The sequence below is a fragment of the Hippocampus guttulatus genome, chromosome 10 (genome assembly GCF_054856545.1).
Source record: "Hippocampus guttulatus isolate MCC_2025c chromosome 10, RoL_Hgut_1.0, whole genome shotgun sequence".
NCBI classification, from domain to species: domain Eukaryota; kingdom Metazoa; phylum Chordata; class Actinopteri; order Syngnathiformes; family Syngnathidae; genus Hippocampus; species Hippocampus guttulatus.
Window position 1 is genome coordinate 10,761,413 of NC_141270.1, and position 26,628 is coordinate 10,788,040.

At 43.9% G+C, this 26,628-nt stretch overlaps 1 protein-coding gene across 4 annotated transcripts; it reads left to right on the plus strand.

The window, feature by feature from the left end:
- On the plus strand, positions 1-26,557 carry map3k4 (mitogen-activated protein kinase kinase kinase 4). Of its 4 annotated transcripts, none has more exons than XM_086122428.1 (27): positions 1-232; positions 8,984-9,174; positions 9,267-10,702; positions 13,088-13,351; positions 14,306-14,458; positions 14,547-14,704; positions 14,796-14,912; positions 16,445-16,544; positions 16,661-16,744; positions 16,827-17,096; positions 17,173-17,322; positions 18,416-18,577; positions 18,756-18,889; positions 19,724-19,802; positions 19,877-19,955; positions 20,628-20,721; positions 20,973-21,095; positions 22,297-22,397; positions 22,480-22,560; positions 23,321-23,512; positions 23,911-23,981; positions 24,264-24,380; positions 24,473-24,632; positions 24,776-24,898; positions 25,220-25,326; positions 25,564-25,743; positions 25,830-26,557. In XM_086122428.1, exons 1-27 carry the CDS (start codon positions 201-203, stop codon positions 25,848-25,850), a joined length of 4,779 nt encoding a protein of 1,592 aa, XP_085978554.1. In that variant the 5' UTR covers positions 1-200; the 3' UTR covers positions 25,851-26,557. The 4 variants fall into 4 exon arrangements, 3 of the variants coding, with proteins under 3 accessions (XP_085978554.1, XP_085978552.1, XP_085978553.1); XM_086122427.1 differs by lacking the exon at positions 1-232 and adding an exon at positions 347-477; XM_086122426.1 differs by lacking the exon at positions 20,973-21,095 and having other exon boundaries at positions 34-232.
- Positions 26,558-26,628: the final 71 nt, after the last annotated feature.

Below are 26,628 nucleotides of genomic sequence, written 5' to 3' on the forward strand. Positions count from 1 at the left end.
CTCCTCTCGTCAATGAGCGTTGGAAAGATGGCGACGGCATATGCACAAGCGAAAGTCCACCTTGCCGGCGGATCGAAAATGCTTCAAAGAGACTCTTAACCGTCATTCATGCAAAAACCCAACGGTGCAAAATTCGCTCGCCGTTGCCTGGACATGGTTTAGTCCATGCACGGCGAAGAATAGGACGCCGCTTTCTCGTTATGGAGCCACCGGATCGCTCCAAGCCCAGCAGGTATGAGAGATTTGTCCAACAGACCACCACACCACCAGCGTTTTGCGCTTGCCAAATAAAGAACCGAGCGTGACGCTGCACTCTTATTGCGCACAAACTCACTTCCTGTCAAATTGTGAGCCGCGTGCAGTTTCCTCACTGCTTTTGCAACAGGAGAGTTGCAAACTTTTTATGCAATTTTCAATCGCCGCAAGTTATTAGCACGCCGATGCGCTAAAAAGCGACAATGCACGCCGGTTGAGAAGGTAATTATACGAACGGCTGCAGCATGTTAGGGAGTAAGCTAGCCTGCCACCGCTGTTAGCGTTGTCATTTTATTGTTCACAAGTTTACTCACTAGCTCCGACAAAGTGGTTTTTATTTTTCTTTAACAAATTGACGTGTTATTAGTCATGTGTGATCACTGATTTAACAGGCGCACACTTGACAGGATTTAGCTAGTCTTTGCTCCACTGTTTTCTTTTGGTAATCCCAGCTAGATTTAGCGCTTGTGTTGTGATCCCGTGTAACATTTTTGCAAAGTGTGCATGTTCACTTGGTAGTTTAACAGGACATGCATGATCTTTTCTATTTCTGCTGCGTGTCTAATCTCAGCGGACCCTCGGAAACGTGCAGCAACAATTGTCCCAGTGGTTGTGAAGGTTACCGAGTGAATTATTTCGTGCACGAGCATGCACGTCAGAAGATTGTAAAATGTTATTGTTTCTATAATCGACATGGCGTAGTTTGCCCCTGACTGCAGCCGACAGGGCGTCAGGAATTTGCTGTTATGTCTCCTCCTCGCTTGTTTTTCCACTTGCCGGAAAAAAGAAAATCATCCTTTATGTACATATGGTATTTCCCTTTTGTCTTTAATGCGTATTGTGTTGCAGCCAGTCCGAAGTGAAGTCGATGATTGTGCAATACCGGGCTTATTAACGTTGTATAAGGACAATGCACAACTTGATGTGACCCTGGTGCATGTCCTTACTGGAAGTTGACAAGACATTCCCCCACCCCAACATCCCATGTTTGTTTTGTGCGTGGGTGGAGGGTAACACGTGCTATAATGAGCACAAATCTACACTGTGCCCACACACACACTTCACAGTGTTTCCATGTCTTTGAAGAAGTCTCACAACTACTCTTTGTGCCTTGAAATGTACTGTGTAACCTCCGCAGCCAAACACAATCTGGGACGCTTTGATTAGTTCATGTTTCAAAACCAGAAATAAGGAAATGTGCATGCATGGAATGTTTAAAGTAATATTTTTTAAATTTGGCGTTCAGGGAGACTACATAGAAATTCTCACATGCTAGTATTTAGAACGCTTTGTGAAATAAAACCAAAACGAAGTAAACCTCCACACCATTTGTCAGACAAATAACGGAGATTGAACAGTAAGGTGTTTGCAATGTGATGCCGTCACCTAGTTGCACCATATATTTTATGTTGGGGATAATGGAATGTCATCTTTGGCTGCACCACTTTTCTGTGCCATAGTAAGTGGCATTTCCTGTTTGATGGTTGTCATTGGAAATTTCCTTAAAAAAGTGGTGAAAAAAAATTTGTCGTTCGTGATGATGGCTTGAAGTGAAAGTTTTTGGATTTGAGGCATATTGTTCCAGAATGCGCTCCATTGTATTTGCATTTAAGCGGCCTAGAGTTGCAGTTTCCATGAACACAACGTTGTGTGTTTGCGGATGTGTGTGTAGTTGCTGCAATTAAATGGAAATGAAGGCAGACATTATAGACATGAATCTTTTTAACAGAGGGAGCTGTGTTATGCTGCTCTTGTTTGCACTTAATATTGTTGGCGAAATTAATGCTATCATTGCGCCGACAGAGGTCCGATTGTGCCAAATGTCTTGTTCCCCAAGAAGACACGGTCACCAGCGAGCATTCCTCAGAATTCAGGATGTGGTTCAGCCGTGCGCCCCGTACAGCGCTGCGGGCGCTCGTGGTGACAGCTCATTGAAAGGCTGCATTTGCCGGGAGCAGGCGGTGTGAGGAGTGCAGATGGAGGCTCCTCGTCTTATTTCCTAACAGCATCCGCTCTCTGCCTACACCTGCTCTTGAGAACTGTGCTTTCGCTGTCATCCGACGCTTCAATTGAAACAATTGATCTTTGCGAGGAATAAAGGAGTGGTGGGGAACCTTTTTCCCCATAGACATTGTTTCAATTCCTGGATGGGAGGTGGGGAAGGGGGGGTGGTGAAAAAAAATCACAGCAATCCTTAAACTACCTTCATTGCAATATAGGGCTTTTTGTAGCAGTATCTCTTAAGTTTTTAGAATTGCACGGCAGGCAAATGCTCTTGCAAGGCCGTATATGGCACACGGGCAGTAGGCACAAGTACTGCATCAGTCTATTTTAACTGACCGGCACATGCATACGCTGGCCTGCTGAAGCTTTCTCTCCTGACTATCAGATATTCTTTCAAGTTGGAACAGATAATTGCTCACTTTGCATTCATGGTGCAAGACTAAGAAGTCGTTACGCTATTTCTCTGCATTGCCTTGTGTAAACAGCGGCTACATTTAGATATATTTCACCATGTGACCTTTCTGCTACAGTAAGAGCTCTTTCATTGACTCGTGTATGCTTTGTGCGTTTGCATACAGGCGAGTCTGGGAGGTCCACTCCTGGCTATGTGCTACATATAAGAGAAGGGTGGGGTGAAGTTCTTTGTGTTTGTTGTTTTTCTCTCAAGTGTGTGTGCTGACAGTACTCAAGTCAGATGGCAATGTTTGTGCAGCGAGTTTCAACAAGGGATGGCAAGAAGTCCCAAGATCCCTGCTGCAATATGTACACGTTGCAATTTCCGAGTGGTATCGTGCACAGGTAGATAGATCGTACAAAATAGCAGCATGAAGCAGCGTTGACCGTTTCATTTTTGTTGTGGGCCACGCTGTTGCTGTGGTTTGCCTTGTGGAGCCGTGATGACTGTCAACTCTTATAAATGCCTGATTGTGTCACGTTGTCACATAGTCACAACACATTTAGAATCCGTCCCAAATGTTCCAAATGAACATACAAATGATATTTCCTCAGATTTTTGTCGTCTACGCAAATGGAACTCGGCATCGACTGAATGTTTTCAAACAAACCTTTCAATGATAACAGTATTTTTTTTTCAAAGTAAAAGCAGGGGCGGGGGTTGTGTGAAAATGCACTGTTCCAAATGATTATGCACACTTGTGTTTTGAGACATGTTATTGGTTGTAAAGAACTGAAAATAGACCTCTTCTTTCAAAGCAGCTTTTGTAACTCTTGCATCCATGGAGTTTTTTCCAGAATATCTGCTTTAATTTCTTTGCATGGTATCAAAATAGTATCCGGACGCTACTCTTTGCATGTGAACTGCCTCCCACCCTGTAAATTTTTGCTTGAGCATGCTCCAAAAGTTGAGTTCAGGGGAGGATGGTGGCTTCATGATGAGTTTCTCCCCTTTTATGCCCAGAGCAGCCAATAATGCGGAGGTATTCCTTGCCACCCGAGATTGTTCACTGATAAGTGCGGTGCAGCCTTGGATGGTCAAGATGAATAGAATCTTGGATGGCCTCCATGCCCCAACAAGGCTGCAACCTCAGCAGAGAGGTTTCAGAGTCAAGCTGGTCGGTCCCGGAAGGTGTGAAAATAACTTCTTAAAAGTAGGTGGAGTTTCGAACTGACTACTTTCTTTGATCGAGAACAAAGTCATCTTTATGCCTGACAATGTGCCATCTTATGCCGCAAGAAATTTCTCGACATCATGGGCTGCGACGGCCATAAAAGAAGGAAATGTGACAATCAACACTATTAAAAAAAAAAACTTTAAAGCATCCTTGTGCACAAGGTCTGTGAGGTTGACATCCAAACAGCAACTCCGGGAGGCCATTCTGACATTCTGGATAGATATTCACGCAGAAGCTGTCCAAAAACTAACAGGTTCAATGGATGGAAGAAATATCAAAGAGCTCCCATGTTAAAATGTAACTTGACCTGTTAAGATGTTTTTGATTGAAATGGTTTTTGATTGCAGAATATACAACCTCCTATTGCTGCAAATTCAACAATAACAATTTCAATTTTTTCACAAACGTAAAGTGCATTGAAACACTGCTCTGCATAATAATTTCAAATAGTACACTCTGACAAAATATATATATATATTTTTAATCCTTTTATATCTGGGAGGTTTGGTAATCTCTCAACGTTATTAAAAGTGATGACAATTTATAGTTTTGGTATTTGAGCCAGAAATGTGAAGTTGACGCGCATGATTTGCCTTCGCAGACCACATAAAATGGATCTGGCCTCTGGGCCTTAAAGTAGAAATCAAGTCAAACATTTTCTGAAGCTGTCACTACCAGAGAACTTGTATTGTCTGTTTCTGTTGTCTAGCAGTATTGGATGTTCCAGTGTAATTAGTTGTATTTTGTTTCCACCTTGGTTGATAACTCGAAGGCTTAAATGGGAAGCCGGGAGATGGAGCGTCTGCTTGGCCTGCCAAGGCTTAATTATGCCGGTCCTAATTAGGAGAAAGTGTGCTCTTTCCAAACAGGCCAACTTCTCCTCCTTTCCTCCCCTAACTCGGGCTCCCCCCCCCAGCTAAAAAAAAGCCGCTTTTCGTTTGGTCTTTGTGAGCAAGCGTGCTCACTAAACAGCTGTGTGCTATTCAATGGTGGGCCTCACGGGCCACGTGTCAGTACGATACAAAAGAGTGCCCCTTCCTGGTACAATGTGTGGAAGGTTGGGTGTCAAAGGTCAGCCACCGCCCCTCCCTTCAGCTGAATGTAGCAGCCCTTGGTATCTGTGCTTCAGTCGCTTTGCAGAAAAGGCTGGGTTTTGTGCTATTTATTATGCACGCAGTGTTCCTGCCCAGGGGCTGCAGCATTCCACTGGCCTTTATGGGGGGGGGGGGGGGGGGGGGGAGGCCCAGTGCACCATCAGATGAGCCATTCAGAGCGGCCAGACACCATCTGCAGTGGTCATTTACTCCCGGCAGCCAGTCGGGCACAGCTTGCAGACAGTAGGTTACTCGGGCCCGTGACCCTCTCCGTGATCCTCCCCCATATCTCACCCTCCATGCACAAAAGCAGCCAAAAGACGAATTTCAGCGCGTGGGGGCGATGGAGCAAATGACGGCCGTTGTGGCGTCATTGGTGCTGCTGCCATTTCTGAGCATTTCAGTCATGCTGTGGGGATCTTTAAAAAAGTGATCTGATCCCCTCTGACACGCACAAAGTATTTCTGTGCCTTTGCCCTGCTGCACGCCGCTTTGCACACTGCAGAAAAAAAAGTCTTCTGAGGTGCTTACGTTTCCGCCTTGCACCTGCAATTTTTTTCTGTCTCTCCCGTGCATTTGTGATAAACGCTTTCATTGTGAATCCCGACATGGCTTACTGTGCCTTCTTGTGTAGGCACACAGAAAAGATTGCTGTCATTTCCTGATCCTGCAGAACAAGCCCCTCCACAGTTTGGCTACCGCACAATGCACTCATAAAGGCGCCACTGTTCTTCTCGGATGCATGCAAGACTCGCTACTATGTCATTTGTGGACTGGCTTCAGTGTTGATGCCGTGCTTGCAGTCGCAATATTTCATGCAAAGTTTCGGGGTTTGCAGCAGGTGTCTGTCGGCCATATTGTAGTTCCATCGCAGTTCCCAGGGGACCGGGATTGTGATGCAGGGCAGATGGGTGGTAGAAGTCTGCAGTCCTGCTGGCAAGAGATTTCCAGATTACCCCCCCACACACACCCACACCCGTGGTTTGTCTTAAACACTCACTCAGCGAAAGTGATACGGCACCGCCCCTCTCCACGGTGTCCACACAAACAGGCACGTGTTGCATGAAAACCATTCACTCTGATGATGGATGAAGGCACACACGGTGAAGAGCATGCAGGATAGCCAGGCTTCATGCGCCCCCACCAACTCCCCTTCCTTCTCTTTTTGTCTTTGCCGGCGAGGTCACATGATCCAACCTCCCCCCGCCCCCAATCCTATTAAAAAACAAAACAAAACAAAAAAAACCCAGCAAAAAGGGATTAGGTGACAAAGGTTGGACACTGTTGTCTCATGGCATATTTCCCGCTCACAATCGCTTTCTTGCTTTGTGCCTCCCCCCGTCCCCCGAGATGCTACGGTTTCAAGTCATTTCTGTCTGCTGAAAATCATTGCAAGTATGCTGTCAAGCTAGATCCATGTCCGAATGTTTGACAGTAGAGAATTAACACCTTCATTACCATACATGAAAAAAAGCGTCTTTTGCAGCAACAATGTGCATGCAAAGAACCTCGTCAAGCCTCCCTTGAGCAAGTTGCATCAGAAAATGGACTTGTGCATGATATGCCATTTGTAGATTCGAGCAGGGACAAATACGCTACGTTCAATATTTCTGGTTGAACTCATGGTAAAAGATTATATATGGAAATAAGATGGCTCCATTGTTTACTGTAAAACTTTACAGGAAAATGTTCTAACATTGACTTTAATTGGAAAAAGAATTTGTACTGTACCATAAAAATTGAATGAAATACAGTAGTCAGCATTGTACTTCTTTACATTTTTGGAACGCTATTTACATCAACTGCCGTCAAGTATGTTTTTTAAAAAAAAATTAAATTAAACCAGCCATTTTTTAACCTGAGTCTTGAAAAAAATTAAACAAATATAAAAAGTACCTTGGGTTGAATATGTGGAGTCCGACAAAACAGAAATACTGTATGTCTTTGGGAGTGAATGAATTTTAACTGGGAATCGGGTGGAGAAAAGTCTTGGCCAACTCTGCTTTGATTGTTACGCTGGGAAGGTGTAATGTTTAAAACACACACACACACACACACACTAACTATTAAATATGACTACTATTGAATAGCATGCAAATAGTTTGTAAAGATGATGAAATGTAAACATTTTTACATTGGTGATAATTGTAAATACATTATTTTGCCCATCAAAAGCACCTTTTCATTGTTGCTTTTTCAAGTCAAAATATCAAAAGTAAATCTTGATATTTTATCACAGAAAAGCATTGTTCAAATGTTTGAGGCACCATGAAAGCAAAAAATTATTGGTATAAAAATCACGATTGTGCATAAAATACATCTTTTCGCAAAAACAAAAACATGTTTTGGGCCCAAAATAGGTGATTTGGACACATATTCTGCTGCTCATTACTAAAAAAACGGAATAGCGTACTGTAGACGCAAACTTTTTTTTTGTGTGAGGAAGGAAGCGAGGCAAATCTTTCATTTGGTCGCTGTTGTGTTTATATCATTATAAAACACAATCTCCTGTGAGTCGGAATGCTCCGAATTTGGCCCTCAATATTTTATTTATTTTTGTCATGTTTAATAAGATATCATAAACATCAAATGTAATAAGAAGAATATAAAAAAAATTACAATAATAATACAACTAAAATAAAGTTAATCACTCTTGATGCATGGCCTAAACTTGGAGTATAAGACTTGTTTGGGCAAAGTATGGCTTTCCTCAGGCTTTAATCTGGCGAATTGAGCATTTTGATTTAACCTGCAATAATCTGGTTAAATTGTGGTTTTTCATTTTTTAAATGTATGTTTTAACTAGTTAATTATAATTATATTTATTATAAATGATACAAAATTGAGAATAAATTATTCTCAACTCAACTGTATTTATCGGGCACTTTCAATTGTTATTTCAATTGTGTATTGAAATAACTTTTTTTCCCCTGCAGATATTTACACCTACACATTTTATTTATTTTCTTTTAAGATCATCTATGAAAGACCTGTGCCATCTCTTGTTTGAAAAATCATCATCTAGTTTGAAAAATCAGATAGCTGTTGAGCACCAAAGTTTGCTCACCCGTGGGATAGAGGGAATGTCGACTTCATGAATTGCACGTTTTTAGCATTCTTCTATTACAAATGAATTACAAAAAAAAAAATTACACTGTCTAAGATGAAAACATAAAAGTTATAACTTAGGTACGAGCCCTGAGCGTGCATAAACATCAACATTTGCTGTGTATGTTGTGTTGTTATTATTCTGTGATTATACAGTAATTGTCTCCTTACTGCAGACTTGGCAAAATTGTACTCAACATCCAGGACAGAGCGATGCATCCCACGTTCCTTCATAGCAATTTCCAAGTTGCATTACCCTGTGTATGGTCATCATCCCATTGTTCTTCTTTTCCATCACTGGAATACGCCTGTGGAAGCATCACAAAAAAAGCAATAAATAAAAAAATAAATACCTCTCTTATGGAATTAGAAATTTAGGCGCGTGGTGGCGGGTTGACCTGTGGAGTTTCTGTATGTCTCCCTCTCTAGATGTACTTTTTTGTTTGCGTAGCCCAAGAGAGAACTTGGAACTGTGCATCTGCAGACCTGTGGTCATGCACACACATGGCTGCTGTGCAGGGGGAGAGACAGCCAGTCGGACTCCCAAGGAGGCACCACGAGTCAGTTGTCAGTCTGCTGTGGGGAGCAGTGCACATTACGTGTGCTTTCACTTTTTGCAGCTGCGGCATTGCAAGTGATTTGCTGTTGCTGCGCACTCTTGACTGATTGCAAACATTCCAGCACTCTCTGACCTTGATGAGTTTCTGTGGTTTGACATGGTGGAAGTCATTTAAAAATAAAAAAAATAAAAAAGGCCAAAGAGCTTCTTTGTTGTTCGTGTCGGCCGCTGTGTTTATTATAAAGCTGCCAGCATGAATAGCGCGTTGTGAATAGTTTGACTTTTATTTTTTTTTTATTTTTGCCTCTAAATTGAATCGTAAATGTTAACAGGCAGGGCAACCCAGTGGGAGATGAATCCCGGCAGAACTCGAAGACGGAAGAATCCTGGGATTCGCCCAGTGAGGAAGAGGAAGCCCTGTACGCTACATCACCCCCTTACACCCCCCGTCAGATGAAACGAATGTCTGGCAAACATCAGAAAAGCAACCAATCCAAGAGTGGCGGACGTTCTCCCAGCAAACGTGAGAGAAATGAGCTTTTCCTCATCCGCGGTCTTTTGTGTCGGTGTGTCCGCCTGCGTTTTGACGATCGAGCGGTTCTGCGTGTGTTTCAGCGGACCCCAACCCATCTGTCCAGAAAGAAAGCCCCCGGCCGGCGGAGACGCCCGAGGAGCACAGCTACAAGCAATGCAAGAAGCAGAGGGCCACTCTGCGCTCCACCGAGAGAGACCACAAGAAGACGTTTGAGGGCTCCTTCATGCTGGACCCGCTGTCCAAATCGGGGCCCTTTGGCGCCCTCAGCATGGATCCCAGGAAGCACTACCTGAGCTTGGGCTGCAGCAGTTGCAAACCGCCCGTGTCCATGCCCCACATGGCCCGCACCCACCGCCAGACCTCTCGCACGGACTGCCCCGCCGACCGCCTCAAGTTCTTTGAGACGCTGCGGCTGCTGCTCAAGCTCACGTCCATGTCGTCCAAGCGCAAGGAGAAGGAGCAGCGAGGCCAGGAGAACATGGCCTTCATGGGCCTCAACAACGAAGTCATCTGGCTGGAGCTGCAGGCGTGGCACGCACGCCGCTCCATCAGCGACCAGGATTTCTTTCTTTTCACAGCGCGGCAGGCCATCCCCGACCTCATCAACGAAGTGCTACATTTCAAGGTGAACTACGATAGCCTGAGACAGGCTCAGTGTTCACGGTCCCCACCAATTCACGCGGACCGCCGGACTATTAGGACCGATCCGATTTTTGACTGGAAAGAGAAATGCAAGTCCGCCGCAGTGGACAGCAACCACTGTGGAAGGGATCCCTGGGGCTTTAGCGCTTGCCCCTCCACTGCTCTGAACGCAGCGGAGCCACTGGGCTCAGGTGCCGACTGCAGGGATCACCTACAGAGGCAGCGGCTGGCCTTTGAGCAGGTCAAGCGGGTTATGGAGCTGCTGGAGTACGTCGAAGCGCTGTACCCCTCGTTGCAGGCCCTGCAGAGGGACTACGAGAAATACGCGGCGCGGGACTTCCAAGGCAGAGTGCAGGCGCTCTGTTTATGGCTCAACATCACCCAGGACCTCAACCAGAAGCTGCGCGTCATGGCCACCGTCCTGGGCCTGCGGGACCTGTCTCGCATCGGCTGGCCCGTCTTTGAGATCCCGTCCCCTCGCTGCTCTCGGGGCAACGAGGAAGATGACAATGAGGAGGATGAGGAGAATGACTCCACCGCCACATTCACAGCAGAAAGCGACGGGGAGGACAGGGACGCCGAGGAGGAGACCGTGGGATGTATCCTAGCGGAGGGAGAAGTTTCTCCCACCCTGACTTCGAAATTTTCACAGCTGTTGTCAGAGGAAGAGTTTCTTCCGACGGCAGCATCGGGAAGTCCAGAGGCAGCGGGCGGAGACGGCGTGTTCTGTCCTACAGCCATATACAGGCCCTTTGTGGACAAAGCGTTGAAGCAGATGGGACTGCGGAAACTCATTCTCAGACTGCACAAACTGATGGACCGCTCTCTCCAAAGGTCCCGGGCGGCCCTGCTGCGACACACGCCCGCACTGGAGGTGAGACGCTCATCTTTGCTTTCGTGCTTCGTAGACACATTCGATACGCAGGTGGATTGATGAATTCAGGAATTCAGCAAGATAAGCGATGAATCCATTCTGTCAATTGCGCGAAACTTGTTGAAGTGCGCCTAGAAGCAAAGGAGTCAGAATGAAGTGCACTTCTTGGCTTCGTCAACAAGCACAGGTCCTATTGATTCGGTTTCAACTACCGTAGTGTGCTGAAAAACGAAGGGCTGTAAGAATGTGTGCGTGGAGCAATTTTTTTTTCTTCAGGGTTAATTTGAGTTCACCAACAATTATAATGTTCTCAACTAAATTTTCTTGTTGCAAAAAAGAATGTGTTTGCAACATTGAACAACAGCATTCGCTACACTTGCAAACCTTCGCCGCTTCAAGAAGTGGTCGGTAATGGGAATTTGAGCTACATCCACACAGAACTTTTGCTCGGCAGCAACTTCTCTGCGAATTATTTTGCTCAGTACAACACTGGACACAGGAGTCCACAGCATTCACTGATAAATCCTTCCATCGCATCAAAAATGTTGACAAATTATTTTACCGTATTTATCTGCAACGGATTTATCCACTGCATTCCAAATTAGGATGCAAATCACGTTTTTCATTCGTTTTTATAGACAATGCAAATGGCAGACATGACATTTGGAAAAAAAACAAATTTGTGCGCACGAGCTACTAACCTGTGTGCACAAACTACTATTTCGTGCGCATGAAGTAATTACAGCGTGCATCCGAAGTATCCCCAAAGAGACACGGCTTCTTCGTGCGTACGCTCTGACTAAGTCATGCGCACAACTACTTTGTGCGCACTTTAGTTTTTGTGCCCAAAATGTAGTCGTCCATGCACACAAAGTGATACTTCGTGCCCACAAAGAACCTCCTCGTGCGTACATAATATTTACACCTTGTGCACAAAGTATTTTTTTTCTACAATTTTATTGTTTTGTTTTGTTTTCAAATGTCATGTCCGTGGCTCCGTACAGCATAAGTTGAGGCATGAATGTTTCTAAACAAAATTCCCAACATACCTGTATATTCTTTTGAAAATTAAAAATTAAGTTGTTCTTAAAATGCAGACAATGTTTTTGGTGGTAAAGAACTGCAAATAAAAGAAAATGTTTTGAATTTGTAGCATAAGGAGGTTGTCATTCAATCAAAACCCTCTAAGCAGTAGTTTTGTTTTTCTGGCATCAGCAGCCAGTCTGTACAATTTTTGCCAGGGTCAAAACTTCATTTTCTGTGTTATGCAACACAGATGTTTTTTTTTTTTTTTTTTTTTTTTTTGCTGCACAGAATGTAATATCGAAATTGGTTTGAACGATAATGGCATTCATTGGGGTGCAAGAAAAGGCCAAGAAGGATCTATTGTAACCAAAATGTCGCCACTTTCATGTCCAAGTTTTATCCTTTGTGTTTCTGAAGGTACATTGAATGAATATAAAAAGTCCACACAGCCATGTTCAAATACCACATTTTTTCTGGGATCTAAAAAAAACTCAATGAGACCAAGGTAAATCATGTCATAAATATGTCCACCATTGTGACCTATAACCTGTACAACTCAATTGAAAACATTTCATGTTTTCCAGAGGGAGGGGCGGGGGGCGCTGAAATAATGTGCTTGCCCCTCTTTTACCCGCCATCTTATACCTGAAATGGGGGTGGCATGGCTCAGTGGTAGAGTACTCATTTCCCAACCCGTGGGTGGTTCGATCCCTGGGCATTGCGACCATGTCGAAGTGTCCTTGAGCGCGATAATGAACACCCCAGTTGCTCCTGATGCCGCGTCATCAGTTGGTGAATGAGGTTACAGTCTAAAGCGCTTTGAGTACCCGAGGTTGAAACCATTTAGAATGTGACTGTGTTCAGAATTAACAAGTCGCTGACAAACTTGACTGGGAGTCATCCCACACTTAAAATGCTCCTTATTAACCGCAAATCAATTGCTGATGTTAGCCTTTCCGTAACACGTTTTCCCACAAGTGTATTCAAGATTTTATGTTTCGACTGAAAACATAATTGAACTTTCTGGCCATAATATCCAAAATTATGTTTAGCACAAATGTAGCATTCCTCATCTCATCAAGGTCAAAGCCAACTTGCCCCCAACACATGTCGGACAGTAATAGAAAATCGTCAACATCGCTGCACCTTCATTTGGAACCTCGCCATAATTTAGTGACATCTTTCTCAGCTCATGTGCCACCCTTCAATAAAATTCAATGGAAATTGGTGTGTGGTGAGCATTAACCTGCTAGTTAACACACAGCAATGACAACCGAGCCTCTCTCCCATGTGCTTGTCAGAGTTAATCCTCCTTTTAATTGGTAGGTTGAAGTATTAAGCCGTCTTTTCCTGATGCAGTTTGCGGACTTCCCAGACCCCATGCTGTACAACGACTATCTACCGGAGTTGTCCCGCCACGGCTCTTGCAGTGGTTCAGCTGAACCAGAAGTCCTGGGAGCAGACCAGGTTTCTTGGGAGGATCTGCTGGACATGGACCTCCCATCCTTCCGGCCAGCCTTCCTCGTGCTCTGCAGAGTCCTCCTCAATGTCATCCACGAGTGCCTCAAGCTGCGACTGGAGCAGAGACCCGCTGGAGAACCTTCCCTACTCAGTATCAACCAGGCAAGAAGATCCCAAAACGACGTCCGTCCATCCGATCAGTGTTCTTATCGCCCGGTCGATAACAGGGCCTGTACCGTGTGCGCAGTTTTTGCTGCAAAGAGTGACCAGTGTCGTGCTTATAAACAAAAAGGCATAAATTATCACGTCATGTACTTGTGAGTGTCCGCTTTTTCAATACAGTGAAACTCCTCTACAATGAAATCATGTTTGCAGCAAGAAATTTTTCACAACCGGGGGTTTTTCACTGTAGCAAATTTGATCTCAGATGTAAATACACACACACACACACTAACATGTGTACACGCATGCACAAACGTATGTGTACTCTCTATTTTTATTCCAATAGTGCATAAGTATGAGCATACACTTTTTTGACACTTCATATAGTCAGTGTAGAAAGACAAAAATGGAAAGAAATTGCAAAATTTACGATCAGCATTCACTTTCACTTACATCAATTTCTTGGATAATGTATTTTATTTTGCTTCCTCCGTCTTTCATTTTGATCACTTTTACCCTCTCTTCCAGCGTCAGAGCTCTTCTTGTCTTAGCTGCTTGACATCCAAAGGTCCGTTTTGTAGCCACTTTAGCAATGCAACGTTCTTGCTGCGTCTGAAACTAACAATAACAAATACTTCCAGGACTAGTGCGCATGTGTAAACCAGTGTGGTGGTTGCCGTTTCCGAACGAAGCAGGAGAGGTCGCTGTTGGATCAGACTTCGTTGTAGTGAATCTCGTCACGCGGCAAGAGCAGAGAAAAAGATTTCGTATAACGCAACGGGGGTTTTTTTTCGTTGTATGGGGGGCAGGAGAGTGGGAATGGTGTTAATGCATGAAGAATTTTTTTCACACTAGGGGGCATTTTCACCCACGTGGGTTTCGTTGTAGAGGAGTTTCACTGTATCCTTCATTCTTTTTTGCAGGCGCTAACATCTTTGTCTTTACGCGTTGCAGTTGGTGCGTGAGTGTAAGGAGGTTCTCAAAGGAGGTCTCCTCATGAAGCAGTATTATCAGTTCATGCTGCGCGGCGTGGTCACGGACGCTCAGGGCTTGCAGACCAACACCAACATAGACGAGTTTGAGGAGGAACTGCACAAGATGCTTGTTGTAAGAGGCGGCACTTTCCCTCCCTGGTTCTTTGAGAACGTATGTATGATTTGTCAGAGTTGTGACCGCTCTAGTGTCTGGATTTCAGGTTTACTTTGACTACATGCACAGCTGGATCCAGATGTTGCAACAGCTGCCTCAGGCATCTCACAGTTTGAAGAACCTCCTGGAGAAGGAGTGGCACTTTACCAAAGATATCACCCCCTACATCCGTGGAGGGGAGGCCCAGTCCGGGAAGCTTTTCTGGTTAGCGTCCTTGCGTCGCTCTTCCACAGACCCATTCAAAGCCTCTTCGTCAAACCCACGGAATTGACAAGTTATTTTTTTTCCGTTGAAGTGACATCGCTGGTATGCTGCTCAAATCCACTGGAGAGTTCCTTGATGCCGGCCTGCAAAAGAACGGCAACGAGTTCTGGGAAAGTGCAGATGACAGCACTGCCTCAGATGAGATCAGGTAAGGGCCCCTAACCTTAGAGTTACTGGTCACAATTTTAGGCACAGCCATCCAATCAAAATGAAATCCACGACGTGTAGCAAAAATACAAAAAGATGCTGGTTGTGAGTAGAATATAAATGTTTACCAAAAATTCAACAAGCACAAAGCCAGTTGGTTGACAAGAGACAGTCCTGCAGCACCTCATCTAGGTTTTTAGAGCCAACTGTCAAAAATCTTAATGATGGCTGCTGGCTGTTCCGCCGACGGTATGTTCGTGGTCTCAAGGTAAATAACATGGTCATGATTCCCCAGGGGAGGGAGGGAATATGAGCCATATGCTTCCTTCGCACTGACACACAGGAGGTCAAGAGATTGATTGCCAACTTAACTACATTTTATTTTTAGAACACTTTAATAAGCTGAAACCAAAGTGCCGTGCGTAAATAAAGATCAACCAATACCTCTCTTTGGAATGACCTCCCACTGAACATTCGGCAAGCCCCCCTCGCTGCCTTGAAAACTCGTCTCAAAACTAATTTGCATTCTTTGTCATTTTACTCAGCATGACTCGGACTTGATTTTAGTTTGACTGTGTTTGTGCTTTCTACTGTCTTTGTTATTAATTTCTTGTTTTATTGTTTATTGTTATATATGATATTTGCTCCATGTATAGCACTTTGTATACAGCGGTGGTTGTTTTAAAGTGCTCAATAAATACAGTTGAGTTGAGCATCCAGAAGACAACTCAACGCAATGAATTTAAGAACACGAAAATAGGAGGAAATTTAAAAACAGTAGAAGCATGTGAGATGCTAAAATGTGGACAGTCTCGTGAGATTAATGCTGTGTTGAAAGCGAAAGAATTTCGAAAAAAATGTTTTAAAAATATTTTTTAGTAATTGTCAGTGAGGGGAATTGCCGAATGTGCGCCAGGAGGCCGTTCAATAGTTTGGGAACAGCAAGAGACAAAAAAACGCTAATGAGATTCTGTTTAAAATTTTGTACCTGGTGGAGGAGGTAGTCAACTAATGTCGACATGGTGGAGCTCATAGAAGTCAGACAAAGATTTGAATGTTGCTCTCGTTGCAAAGTCTACATGCTGTCTGGAATTCTTAGTAGATAAGAGGAAAAGGACTTAGGTCTGCACTCATCCAGTGAAGCTGTGACAGTGTGTTAAACGTAAATAAAAACGTGATACAATGATTTGCAAACCATGTTCAATCTATATTTAATTGAATCCACTACAAAGACAAGGTATTTTATGTTCAACCGATAAACTTGTTTTGTTTTTTTCCCCCCCACAAATATTCATGAACTTGGAGTGTTTTGCCTGTGCGCCAGTTCTTGTTCTGCTTTGTATCTTCTCCAGGATGCATTTTTGCAGAGAGGATGATAGGGTCAATTAAAAAAAATGGGCACTATTATCTTTGTAAAATCGAGCTCTTTTAGTGGATCTCGTTAGCTTGTGCAGCCTGCCGTAATGTTTCTCGGTTGGTGTTTTTGATTGGGCCATTATGACTCGGCATATTTTGCTTTTCAAATCCTCCAAGGCGCTCAGTGATCGAGACCAGTCGGTCGCTTAAAGAGCTGTTTCACGAGGCCAGGGAACGAGCATCCAAGGCTCTGGGCTTTGCCAAAATGCTACGCAAGGTAAGCTGTAATGTCACCTTAAAACTGAGCAGTGACTGTGCAGACTTTGTGAGCGTGTGATTCATTCTCACCCGAGAGCTGAGGGCGTGTGTTCAGACTTCCCGTTTTTGCCGCAGGACTTGGAGGTCGCCGCGGGTTTTAACATCACGAACGGAGTGGGGTCTCTCCTCGAAGCTCTGAAGAAAAGAAATTATGTGAAGGTGTGTTACTGTTCTCTTTTGGAACGTTTTCATCTCTGTCATATAAGTCAAAGCACGTTCGTCTTTGTCTTCTGGCCCTCAGGTCCAGATTCCTGGCCTGGAGGAGCTGCAGGTGTTTGTTCCCTTTAGCTTGCTGGCTCAGCGGCCGCTCATTCTGCAGTTGCTCAATGCTGCCGCGGGAAAAGACTGCTCCAAAGAGCCCGACGAAATGGCGGAGGACGAGGCCTTCCTCCTCATGAGCAAGCATCGCACAGGGGACTTGACGACCGATTCGGAATGGGTCCAGTGGGACGGAGAGCTGCTGAAACTGGTTCCCACAATGGAAATCGTCGACACACTGCGGGCCATGAAAGTATGTGAGGCGTGATTGAATTCCTCCCGCTAGCGTAGATGAGCGTACGCCTCATCATCCCCGACTGCGACCGCAGGTGGAGAACGTGCTCATGATTGTGATGCAGTCGGCTCACCTGGTGGCTCACCGGAAGGCCGTCCAGCAGTCCATGGAGGATGTGCTCACTCTCAGCCGCGAGCAAACGTCCAGTCAGCCTCTTATCGCTAGCGCTCTGGAGGAGCTCAAGGTGCTTACATAACCACAACCTTTGAAACACGCGCACACGTGCACACACACATACAGAGGCACCAATTCAATCTCAAAATACATGCTCTCATCGAGTGAAATCTCTCAGGCTAAGCACAATCAAGAACATCGGGGGCAAACTTTTGTTATGGATAGGTTAAAAAAACCAAAAAGCTAACATATGCAAAATTCTTCTTTATAATGCATTTACTTCAAAATGATGATTTAAATGTATACCTCCACGTGTTCATTGGAATGTATTTAATGACAATATTGAATCAACCGATTATTTATAAAAATAAATGTAGTGTCAAATCATCCAAGCTGTTTATTATAGTAGTTTGTGTATTTAATTATGCAAATGAATGAAAAAGGGACATGCATTTTTTGGGGGGGGGGGCGGTCAATTAATGCGAAAAACATGAGCGGGCTGTATGTGGCGAGTAGGCCCATCCCTGATCTAGAGTTGGTTCACCTCTAATTTGTTTGGATTTAGAAACTATATTTCCATAAGAATGGCCATTCGGTGGTTCAGTGGTTAGCGTGTCACCCTCAGAGTGCAGAGGTCATGGGTTCGATCCCGGAGCCGGCCTTCCTGTGTGGAGTGTTGCATGTTCTCCTCGGGCCTGCGTGGGTTTTCTCCGGGTACTCCGGTTTCCTCCCACATTCCAAAAACATAAAGCGGATCGGAAAATGGATGGATGGATGGATTACCATAAGAAATGATAGCAGTAGAAATAATCCATTGCAGGGTCATTTTGTCTCCATCATAAAAACATTGCCTAATTTTGCAGACCATTGTCATGTTAACTGTCATACAAATGAACATTCCACACAGTCACAAAAATAAGAATTAAAATGTGTTACCTGTTTGAACTTTGTGTATCTTGGTGCGACTTCAGAGGTGTTGTTTTATTCTCCTGAACACATTGTTTGAATTCCGAATTGTATAGTATACTGCAAGGGTATTTGACCATGATATTCAGTAGATCAAACAACTGGGTTCAAATCAAAACACCACATGTAAACACCTCGTATGGATTACACAGATTAAGGCCAGTCTGATTTTATTTTTTGGGTGCACGTTCACTCAGGATGAAGCCCTGCAGCTTTGCATTAAGATCAGCTCAGCCATCGAACGAGTGGAGTACATCTTCACGTCGGAGTTTGAGGCCGAGGCGGAGGAGTCCGAGTCGTCCACTTTGCAGCAGTACTACAGAGAGGCCATGATCCAGGGCTACAACTTTGCCTTTGAGGTAAAAAGCAAAAGGGTTGATCGTTGTTCTAACATCGGTGTGGAAATAAATATGCACCGGGGACTGGAAAATGACAGTTGAGAAAAGGAGTTCTCCTCTTTTTATAAATCCATTGATGCCATTTTTTTTTTGTGTGTTGTAATACATCTTTATTTATATAATGGGATGTTTTCCACAGTACCACAAGGAAGTGGTCCGCCTCATGTCAGGGGAGTACAGGCAGAGGATCGGTGAGCGCTACATAGCCTTTGCTCGCGAGTGGATGACGTACGTCCTGACTAAGTGCGAGAGTGGCCGGGGCACCAAGCCAAGGTGAGCCTCCGACGAGGGCGATGTCATTTGTCACATTCTGCCCTTTCTGGTTCTATAACACGGGGAAAGAGGTCAGCCAGCCTTTGTGTGGCTCTTGGCAACTATTAACGGGTGTCGATGTCTTTTGGTGCTCACCGCAAACCCAACCCAATCCACTTTTGAATAAGCCAACCGACAAGTGTATCAAGTATCACTATCTCCCTTGAACTTTAAACACTTCCAACTCACCATCCGCCCTCGTAAAGTCATTTATCCTATTGTTTGCTATGTTTGGAATTTGAAGCAACAAATCTAATTATCCAATGAGGGCAAACACAATACCTGACACACACACACAAAAAATGTGCTTTTGCAAATGGTGAACAGAAATGCTCAGTTTTGTTTGACACTGACAGATGTTTTATTTGAACAATAAATTTATGATTGTGTCATTATGGCAAGCAGGTTTAACATTTAAAAAGCCACACTATTTTTGACTTTCCAGAATTAACATTGTAGATATCTGCAACGTCTTTCTAACTAATTGTAATTCCATTTCCAAATTTGATTCAAAATATGTAACGTCATTTTGACCTGTTCAGCTCAAGTATTTTTGCACAAAATGTATTTTTATGAGTAGAAATACAATCCGAAATGTATGAGCTATTGTTTTGCAACATTTCCACGGCTACCGTTTTACACTGACAGTGGCGCCATCGTACTACCACACTTTCCTTTTAGGACTCAGAAGCTCATTATAGCATCGAATGACCTCCTCAGGACAGAAGCAAAACAATTCCTGATTTTGTATAGAATCTGATTTGCATATTTAAATGATGCCACTTCTCTCCACAGGTGGGCCACTCAAGGATTTGACTTTCTTCAAGCTATTGAACCTGCATTCATATCAGCGTTACCAGAGGATGACTTCTTGGTATTTAACAAAAAAATAAAAAATCTATGCACCTGAAATGACGTCGCTGCACTGACCTGGTTTTCCCCCTGCAGAATTTACAAGCACTGATGAACGAATGCATTGGACATGTGATTGGCAAACCTCATAGCCCAGTCACTGGCCTATACATTGGTGAGATAACCAAAATAATCAAATAATCCACTGATGCTACTTCCGTTTGTGGATGTTTTTTTAATGTTCTCTAGCGTCCTGTGACACAAAGCAGACCACTCCGACCACGAAATAGCAAAGCACTGCCGCAAGATGTGCACAGCTTGCACGCGCATTGCACAAATGATTGCAATAGACATTTATTGAATAAGTGTGGTCATGATATAACAAGAAATGTTACTCTCAAATCACAAGCTGTTGTGTGGTAATCTAATTTGTTTTAGTCCTTGTAAAAGTGCAGCTTTTTTCTCTCAATATTTAGAACAAAATAAGATTTATTGTCAATTGAAAGTGTTTTTATCACAAATACTATACACTCCATTACCGATCAGTGATCTAGATGTGAAGATGGTTCACCACGACACAGGAAAATCATCAAATATTTCATACTTTATAAATATAATCAATACAGTATGTTCAATTAAAATCTGTTATAGCGTTTCCTTACCATGAGGGAAAGTTGCGAAAAGTTATGACTTTTTTTTTTTTTAACTATGACAGTGTTTTCTATTTTCAATAAAGCACTTTTGAATGCTGAGGCCCTTCACACATGAGCTGCTCTCACTCATTTCCAAATCCATGTCCCCCTTTCCAGGATTTCCAGTGAATCTCTGCATTTGTTTGTATTTCCAGCACCCAGAAATAGCCCCCGGCCTGTGAAAGTCCCTCGCTGCCACAGTGACCCACCAAATCCAAATCTTTTCATTCCCAATGCTGAAGGATTCAGGTTAGTTGATTAGTCAGTTAATGAAGAAAAGAGCTTTTTAGTTTTGCCTTCATTGCTTTGCTGCTTCGGGCTCCCTTTGCTTTACCTGACTACTACTGGCAGAACTGTGTGTGCTCAACTAAATATGTGCGTGTGTGTGTTTGAGTGAACCACCCAGCCACATATCCTCACCCACGTTTGCGCACATCCAACCCGAGACAACTGGCTCCTCCGAGGCGGAGCTCTTCAGTGTGTCTGTTTTTACCACGCAGCTCTCGAAGTCTCCCCTGTGACCTCCGGAATCAGCTTTTCCCCAACGGCCCTCGGCCCACCCCACAGGGCCCGGGGGAACACGGACACGCTAAAGCGCCCGGCGGCACCGCCAATGATGTCAGGTAGCCCCTCTTCCCTGGTCACCCGCGAGAAAGGAAACAAAATCCCAAGAAAGCCGCACGCAAAATCTCCTCGTAGCACTGATCATGAGTTGTTTCTGCAGGGTCAACTGCACATTTCCATACTGCAATAGTCGTGCTTATTTCCAGAATCCTGGATTACTATTGTATCACTATATGCCCACTCATGCGTACGTTCGCCAAATTTGCGATGACATTTTTGTGATGATGCCATTTGGTTGCAGAACAAGTCTAGCATCTCTTCTTATTTCCATTTGTGAAAAATGTAGTAAAATAATGTTTGTCTCGGTTTAGCCTTGGACGATTGAACAGTAAATGTTTTTTCATGATTATATAATTCAGGCGTGTAAGCACTCCTAAATCTCATTGGGCGCGAAGATGCATTTTTCGGCGCGCCTTTTAACGACTGTGGTTTATATTTGTATGCCCGAATGCCACTTTGTGTCCAAATCAGGGTTTCTTAACCCACTTTGTGTCAATACAAGCAAATGTCTGCTGTGTTTTCTGTTGGAATGGAAAGAATGAGCCATGACATTCTGCTCTTTAGTGCTTTAATCTCTTGCTTTTGACGCCGCTCACGTGCCGCCAATAGACCTTTGCCTGTGCTATTAATCTTCTGACTTCATGCTGAATGCTCAGGAGACTCCTCTGAGGGGCAACATGGACGCAGCTGCTTTCATGCGTCACATGGTTGTAGCTTGTACTGTCAGCTTAAGCATACTTTAAATGATGTTTTCATTGTTTTATTGGAAAATGTAAGAGAAATACAGTGAACTCCTGTTTCATGTGGACTAGGTGAAAAGCCGTTACATTGAGACATATATATATACACATTATTTGCGCTTTTATTTGTATGTGTTGCTGCTGTTAATTCAGTTATAGTTTATATATATATACTGTATATATATATATATATATATATAATGTATGTGTGTGTGTGTGTGTGTGTACACACACACAAAATATTTGTATTAGTTTTGTAGTTACTACTGTGGACACCATTTCTCACTATTTAATGTTAAGAAATTCAGTAAAATCCTAGAAACATTTGCATAACAATATGTGATTTTAGAACGGCGCGAACGATAAACTGCAATGTTGCGGGGGTTCACTGTATCGCAAATGTTTTCAGTTTGTACAAAGAATAATGAATAATTGAATAATGTGCACGGCGTACTTGCAGGGGATCCAGTTTCCACGAGAACGACCGTCTGTCATGCGTTGCAGCAGAGTTGAATTTCAAGTCGCTGAGCCGCCACCCAAGCCCCACAGAGGACAGAGAAGGTGGGCACACTTATAGTTTGACACTGGGCACGTAATGCTGCTTTATTCCTTAATTATTCAAATCCACACTGTTTTTCAACAGAACCCTCTTATCCGAAGGGAGATTCCAATAGCAGCATACGCAGGAGCTGGGAGCTCCGCACTTTCATCAGCCAATCCAAAGGTGAAGTGATTAATTGGATATGTTTCTCTAGACCAGAGTTTCCCAAACTTTTTAAACCAAGTATCACCTAAAAAAATAATTAGCCCTCCAAGCAACACCATCATGAGCAACAATAAAATACGGTAGTGTAGAAGGCCTAAGTGCTCATCAAAAGCGAGACGGAGGTTTTATTCTCTCCAAAGTAAATGTATATTACTGTATTGTAAGCGGTGGCCCGGTGAAGAGTGGTTAGCGCGTCGACCTCACGGTGCAGAGGTACCGGGTTCGATTCCATCTCCGGCCTTCCTGTGTGGAGTTTACATGTTCTCCCTGTGCCTGCGTGGGTTTTCTCTGGGTGCTTTGGTTTCCTCCCACATGGAAGGTGGTCTCCAGTGGCCACATTTATATTATCATCCACAAGTGAAAATCTTCTTGCAGTGACTTAGAAACATGCCCTGCATGTCACTCTGCTCCATTGACTCCAGCGAGTCAGTTAATGTTTCCACCATGAAGACTGCGTCTCCCCTACGCTGACTTTTAAGGGATGAGAGCCGCTTCCATTGGCCAGGAAGCAAGTCAAAGATGTGCACTCCCACAGCGGCGCAAACGCCTGTTTCGAACTACGTGCATCTATAAAGATACCAAAGGAAAGAAAACTCCACCCAAGCGCAGTTCGGCTTGCTAGGCTCAACTTGTGCTGGGCATGACAATAGAGCCTTAGGTGTCACTGGTAGAGAACACATTGCATCTTTTTGACTACATTTGACCTTTTCTCCATCAGACTCTGCGGCCCGACAGAGCCCGATGGAGGCTGTCCGGCGCTCCATCCGCAAGTTTGAGGAAAAGCGCTATGCTGTTATGAAGCAGCGAAACATCATCGGCCAAGTGTGTCACACGCCTAAGTCCTATGACAACGTGATGCACGTCGGGCTCAGGAAAGTCACTTTCAAGTGGCAGAGGGGAAACAAGATCGGTGAGGGACAGTTCTTCTTTTGCTACAATGTTAACAAAGCAGTGAGGTTAGAATGTACAGTGCATTCGGGAAGTATTTCTCAAACTTTTTTTGCATTTCATGTTACAGCCGTATTCCAAAATGGAATAAAGCAAAATTCTTCAAGGTCTACACACAACATAACATCAAAACGTTTTTCTTAAATGTGCACATTTGATATTCCTTAATGAGTCTCTGTGCTTTATAAATTTGGGAATATGTCTTGAATGTGTATTTTCTTCCACAGTGCTTGAGGGACACCAACTACCCGTCCCAAATCTCTTCATCTCATCCTCACACTTGGCCAATGACGATAACTCTAATTTTGATTCATTAATTCAGATTTTGATGCATGTCTGCATGTCCATGTTTGTCAACAGGTGAAGGCCAGTATGGAAAAGTGTACACTTGCATTAACGTGGACACTGGAGAACTCATGGCCATGAAAGAGGTTTGTAGCCCAGCAAGTGCTCCCTGAACTCTACAGACAAGCAACACAAAAGCGTGGTTTGGTTAATTTATACACTGGATCTTGACAACGGTTTGACAGTTGAACAACACATAATTTTTTCAAGATGACTCTTTTTGGGTACGATCAGTGTTATGCCGTGCATCTGCTGAATGTCGGTGCTTGTGAGAATGTAAATGAATGGAAAATGTGGTAGTTGTGGCTTTGATTTAAAAACCAATCCAAAACAAACACATACTCTCTCTTTTTGTCGGGTGTCCTCAGATCAGATTCCAGCCTAACGATCACAAAACGATCAAGGAGACCGCAGACGAGCTGAAAATCTTTGAAGGTATCAAGCACCCAAACCTGGTGCGATATTTTGGAGTGGAGCTCCACAGGGTAAGACTTTGGCTCTTGCTGTTCCTCACCACCTCTTCCAATTCAGTCACTGTTTATATACAAAAGCCGACTTTGGTTTATCGCCCCTTTAGGAGGAGATGTACATCTTCATGGAATACTGTGACGAGGGCACACTGGAGGAGGTGTCCAGACTGGGTCTGCAGGAGCATGTCATCAGGCTCTACAGTAAACAAATCACCACCGCCATCAACGTCCTCCATGAACACGGCATTGTCCACAGAGACATCAAGGGTCAGTCCAAACACTCTTAACTCATTCAGTACCAGCCAATTCTGGACCAAGTCTGAAAAGACGTTTAAAAACATCTTTGGGAGTGAATGGGTTAAGTGCACATTTCTGTCTTGCGCTTCTCCTAACAATGGCATTTTCATCAGGAGCCAACATCTTTCTGACATCTTCTGGCCTCATCAAACTGGGTGACTTCGGCTGTTCTGTCAAGTTAAGAAACAACACTCACACCATGCCGGGCGAAGTCAACAGTACCCTTGGGACAGCCGGTAAGACCATTCAGTGATACAGTAAATCCTACTACTACGACTATTTAATTTTGGGTACCTCTCATTTTATTAAGAGAAAGAATTACTTCATTATTATTAACGCACACCACACAATAGTTCTGCACCACTGCAAATCGTGAAAACATCATTTTAAATGGATACCTCCCTGACTGTGTCAATCAAAACTGAGCATTATCTTTGTGAATGCAGGTTTTTGGAGACTATTCAGTTGACCAACTGTTGTGGTCGGCAAGTGTATTTCTGCTGAAGGCTGTGCTCTCCAGTTAAACCCGTTTCTTTTGTTCCCCTTATCTCAACTAGCATACATGGCACCCGAGGTCATCACCAGAGCAAAAGGGGAAGGTCATGGCAGAGCGGCAGACATCTGGAGTTTAGGCTGTGTCCTCATTGAGATGGTCACAGGAAAGGTAAGAACGAATCACAAAAAATAGATGATATAACATATGGTATATTGGCTTCCACGTAGTCAACAGTCACGAGCGGGCATAGTTGGTAGTTCTGCGATTAAACCACATCAGAGTAGATCTCTTGTGAAATTTCTTTCCTAGGGATTACAAGCAGATGACATAATCTTGGCATTAATGCCGCCATTTCTGAATTGCAACATCTGATTCCTTTCCCCCTTTTTTTCCCTTCATGCGCAGAGACCATGGCACGAGTATGAGCACAACTTTCAAATCATGTACAAAGTGGGCATGGGCCACAAGCCCCCCATCCCCGAGAAGCTGAGCACAGAGGGCAAGGACTTCCTGGGCCACTGTCTGGAGAGCGAACCCAAACGGCGTTGGACGGCGAGCATGCTGCTCGACCACCCCTTTGTCAAAGTCAGTGGGCTGAGGATCCTCTCAAGCGATCACGAATTAATGCGCAATGTTTAACACTAACATGATCTGTCTCCTGCCTGCTTCAGGTGTGTACGGATGAAGAGTGAACACAAGAGTGACTTTTGGACTTTGCGGCACACACACTGTTGACCACACAACTGTGGACGAGTTGATGTTTTGGCTCAAGGCACATGCAGTTAAACTGAGGAACGTAAATCCATGCAGAGGACAAGTGGACCTTTGTTTTTGATTTTAAGTGTATATACTGTTAAGAATAGCATCTGCATTCATTCTTGTATAAACAATATTGTAAAGTCAAAAGTAATTATTGTTCTCACTGGCGAAGCGAACTCTGAAAGGACCTTTGAGAGCATTCACTTTTGGGAGGGAGGTCTGGATGGGTGGGGGGGGGGGGGTAGAAAACCTTATGGCACTTTTAAACTGTTTACCCAAGGGGGCAGTTAGTTGAGTAGTGGAGGGAAGAATCTCATTTCAGTTGACCTTTGAGAGGCAGGGGAAAAAGTGTCGCTGAATGGAAGGAACTGCATCGTTTATGACATGAACACCATCCAAATATTCATAATTTATCACTTGCCAAATGCGAGCGACGGGAAGGTTTTTGTTTTATTTGATTTTGCTGAGGAGTAAATGTAAAGTCGTTGGGAAAAAGCTGGTCGTGTGACCTGGTGCAGTCCAGACCAAGAGAAACATGGCCTTCTCTCTGCTGCTGCTCCACACACACACACACACGGTCCTCTGCTGCTCTTTACAGTGTTTGCTATGTACAAATAATAAACCAATCCATTTTTTAAAAGAGGCTGTGTCTCTTTTTCAACACAAAGGTATCTAATACTGGGGCCACCCATTTGATTACAGATGCCAAAA

Coding starts and splice junctions, on each gene's coding strand:
- map3k4 (XM_086122428.1), top strand. CDS start 201: ATGGAGCCACCGGATCGCTCCAAGCCCAGCAG. Junction 9,175..9,266: donor CGGACGTTCTCCCAGCAAAC/GTGAGAGAAATG, acceptor CGTGTGTTTCAG/CGGACCCCAACCCATCTGTC. Junction 16,745..16,826: donor AGAAAAGAAATTATGTGAAG/GTGTGTTACTGT, acceptor TCTGGCCCTCAG/GTCCAGATTCCTGGCCTGGA.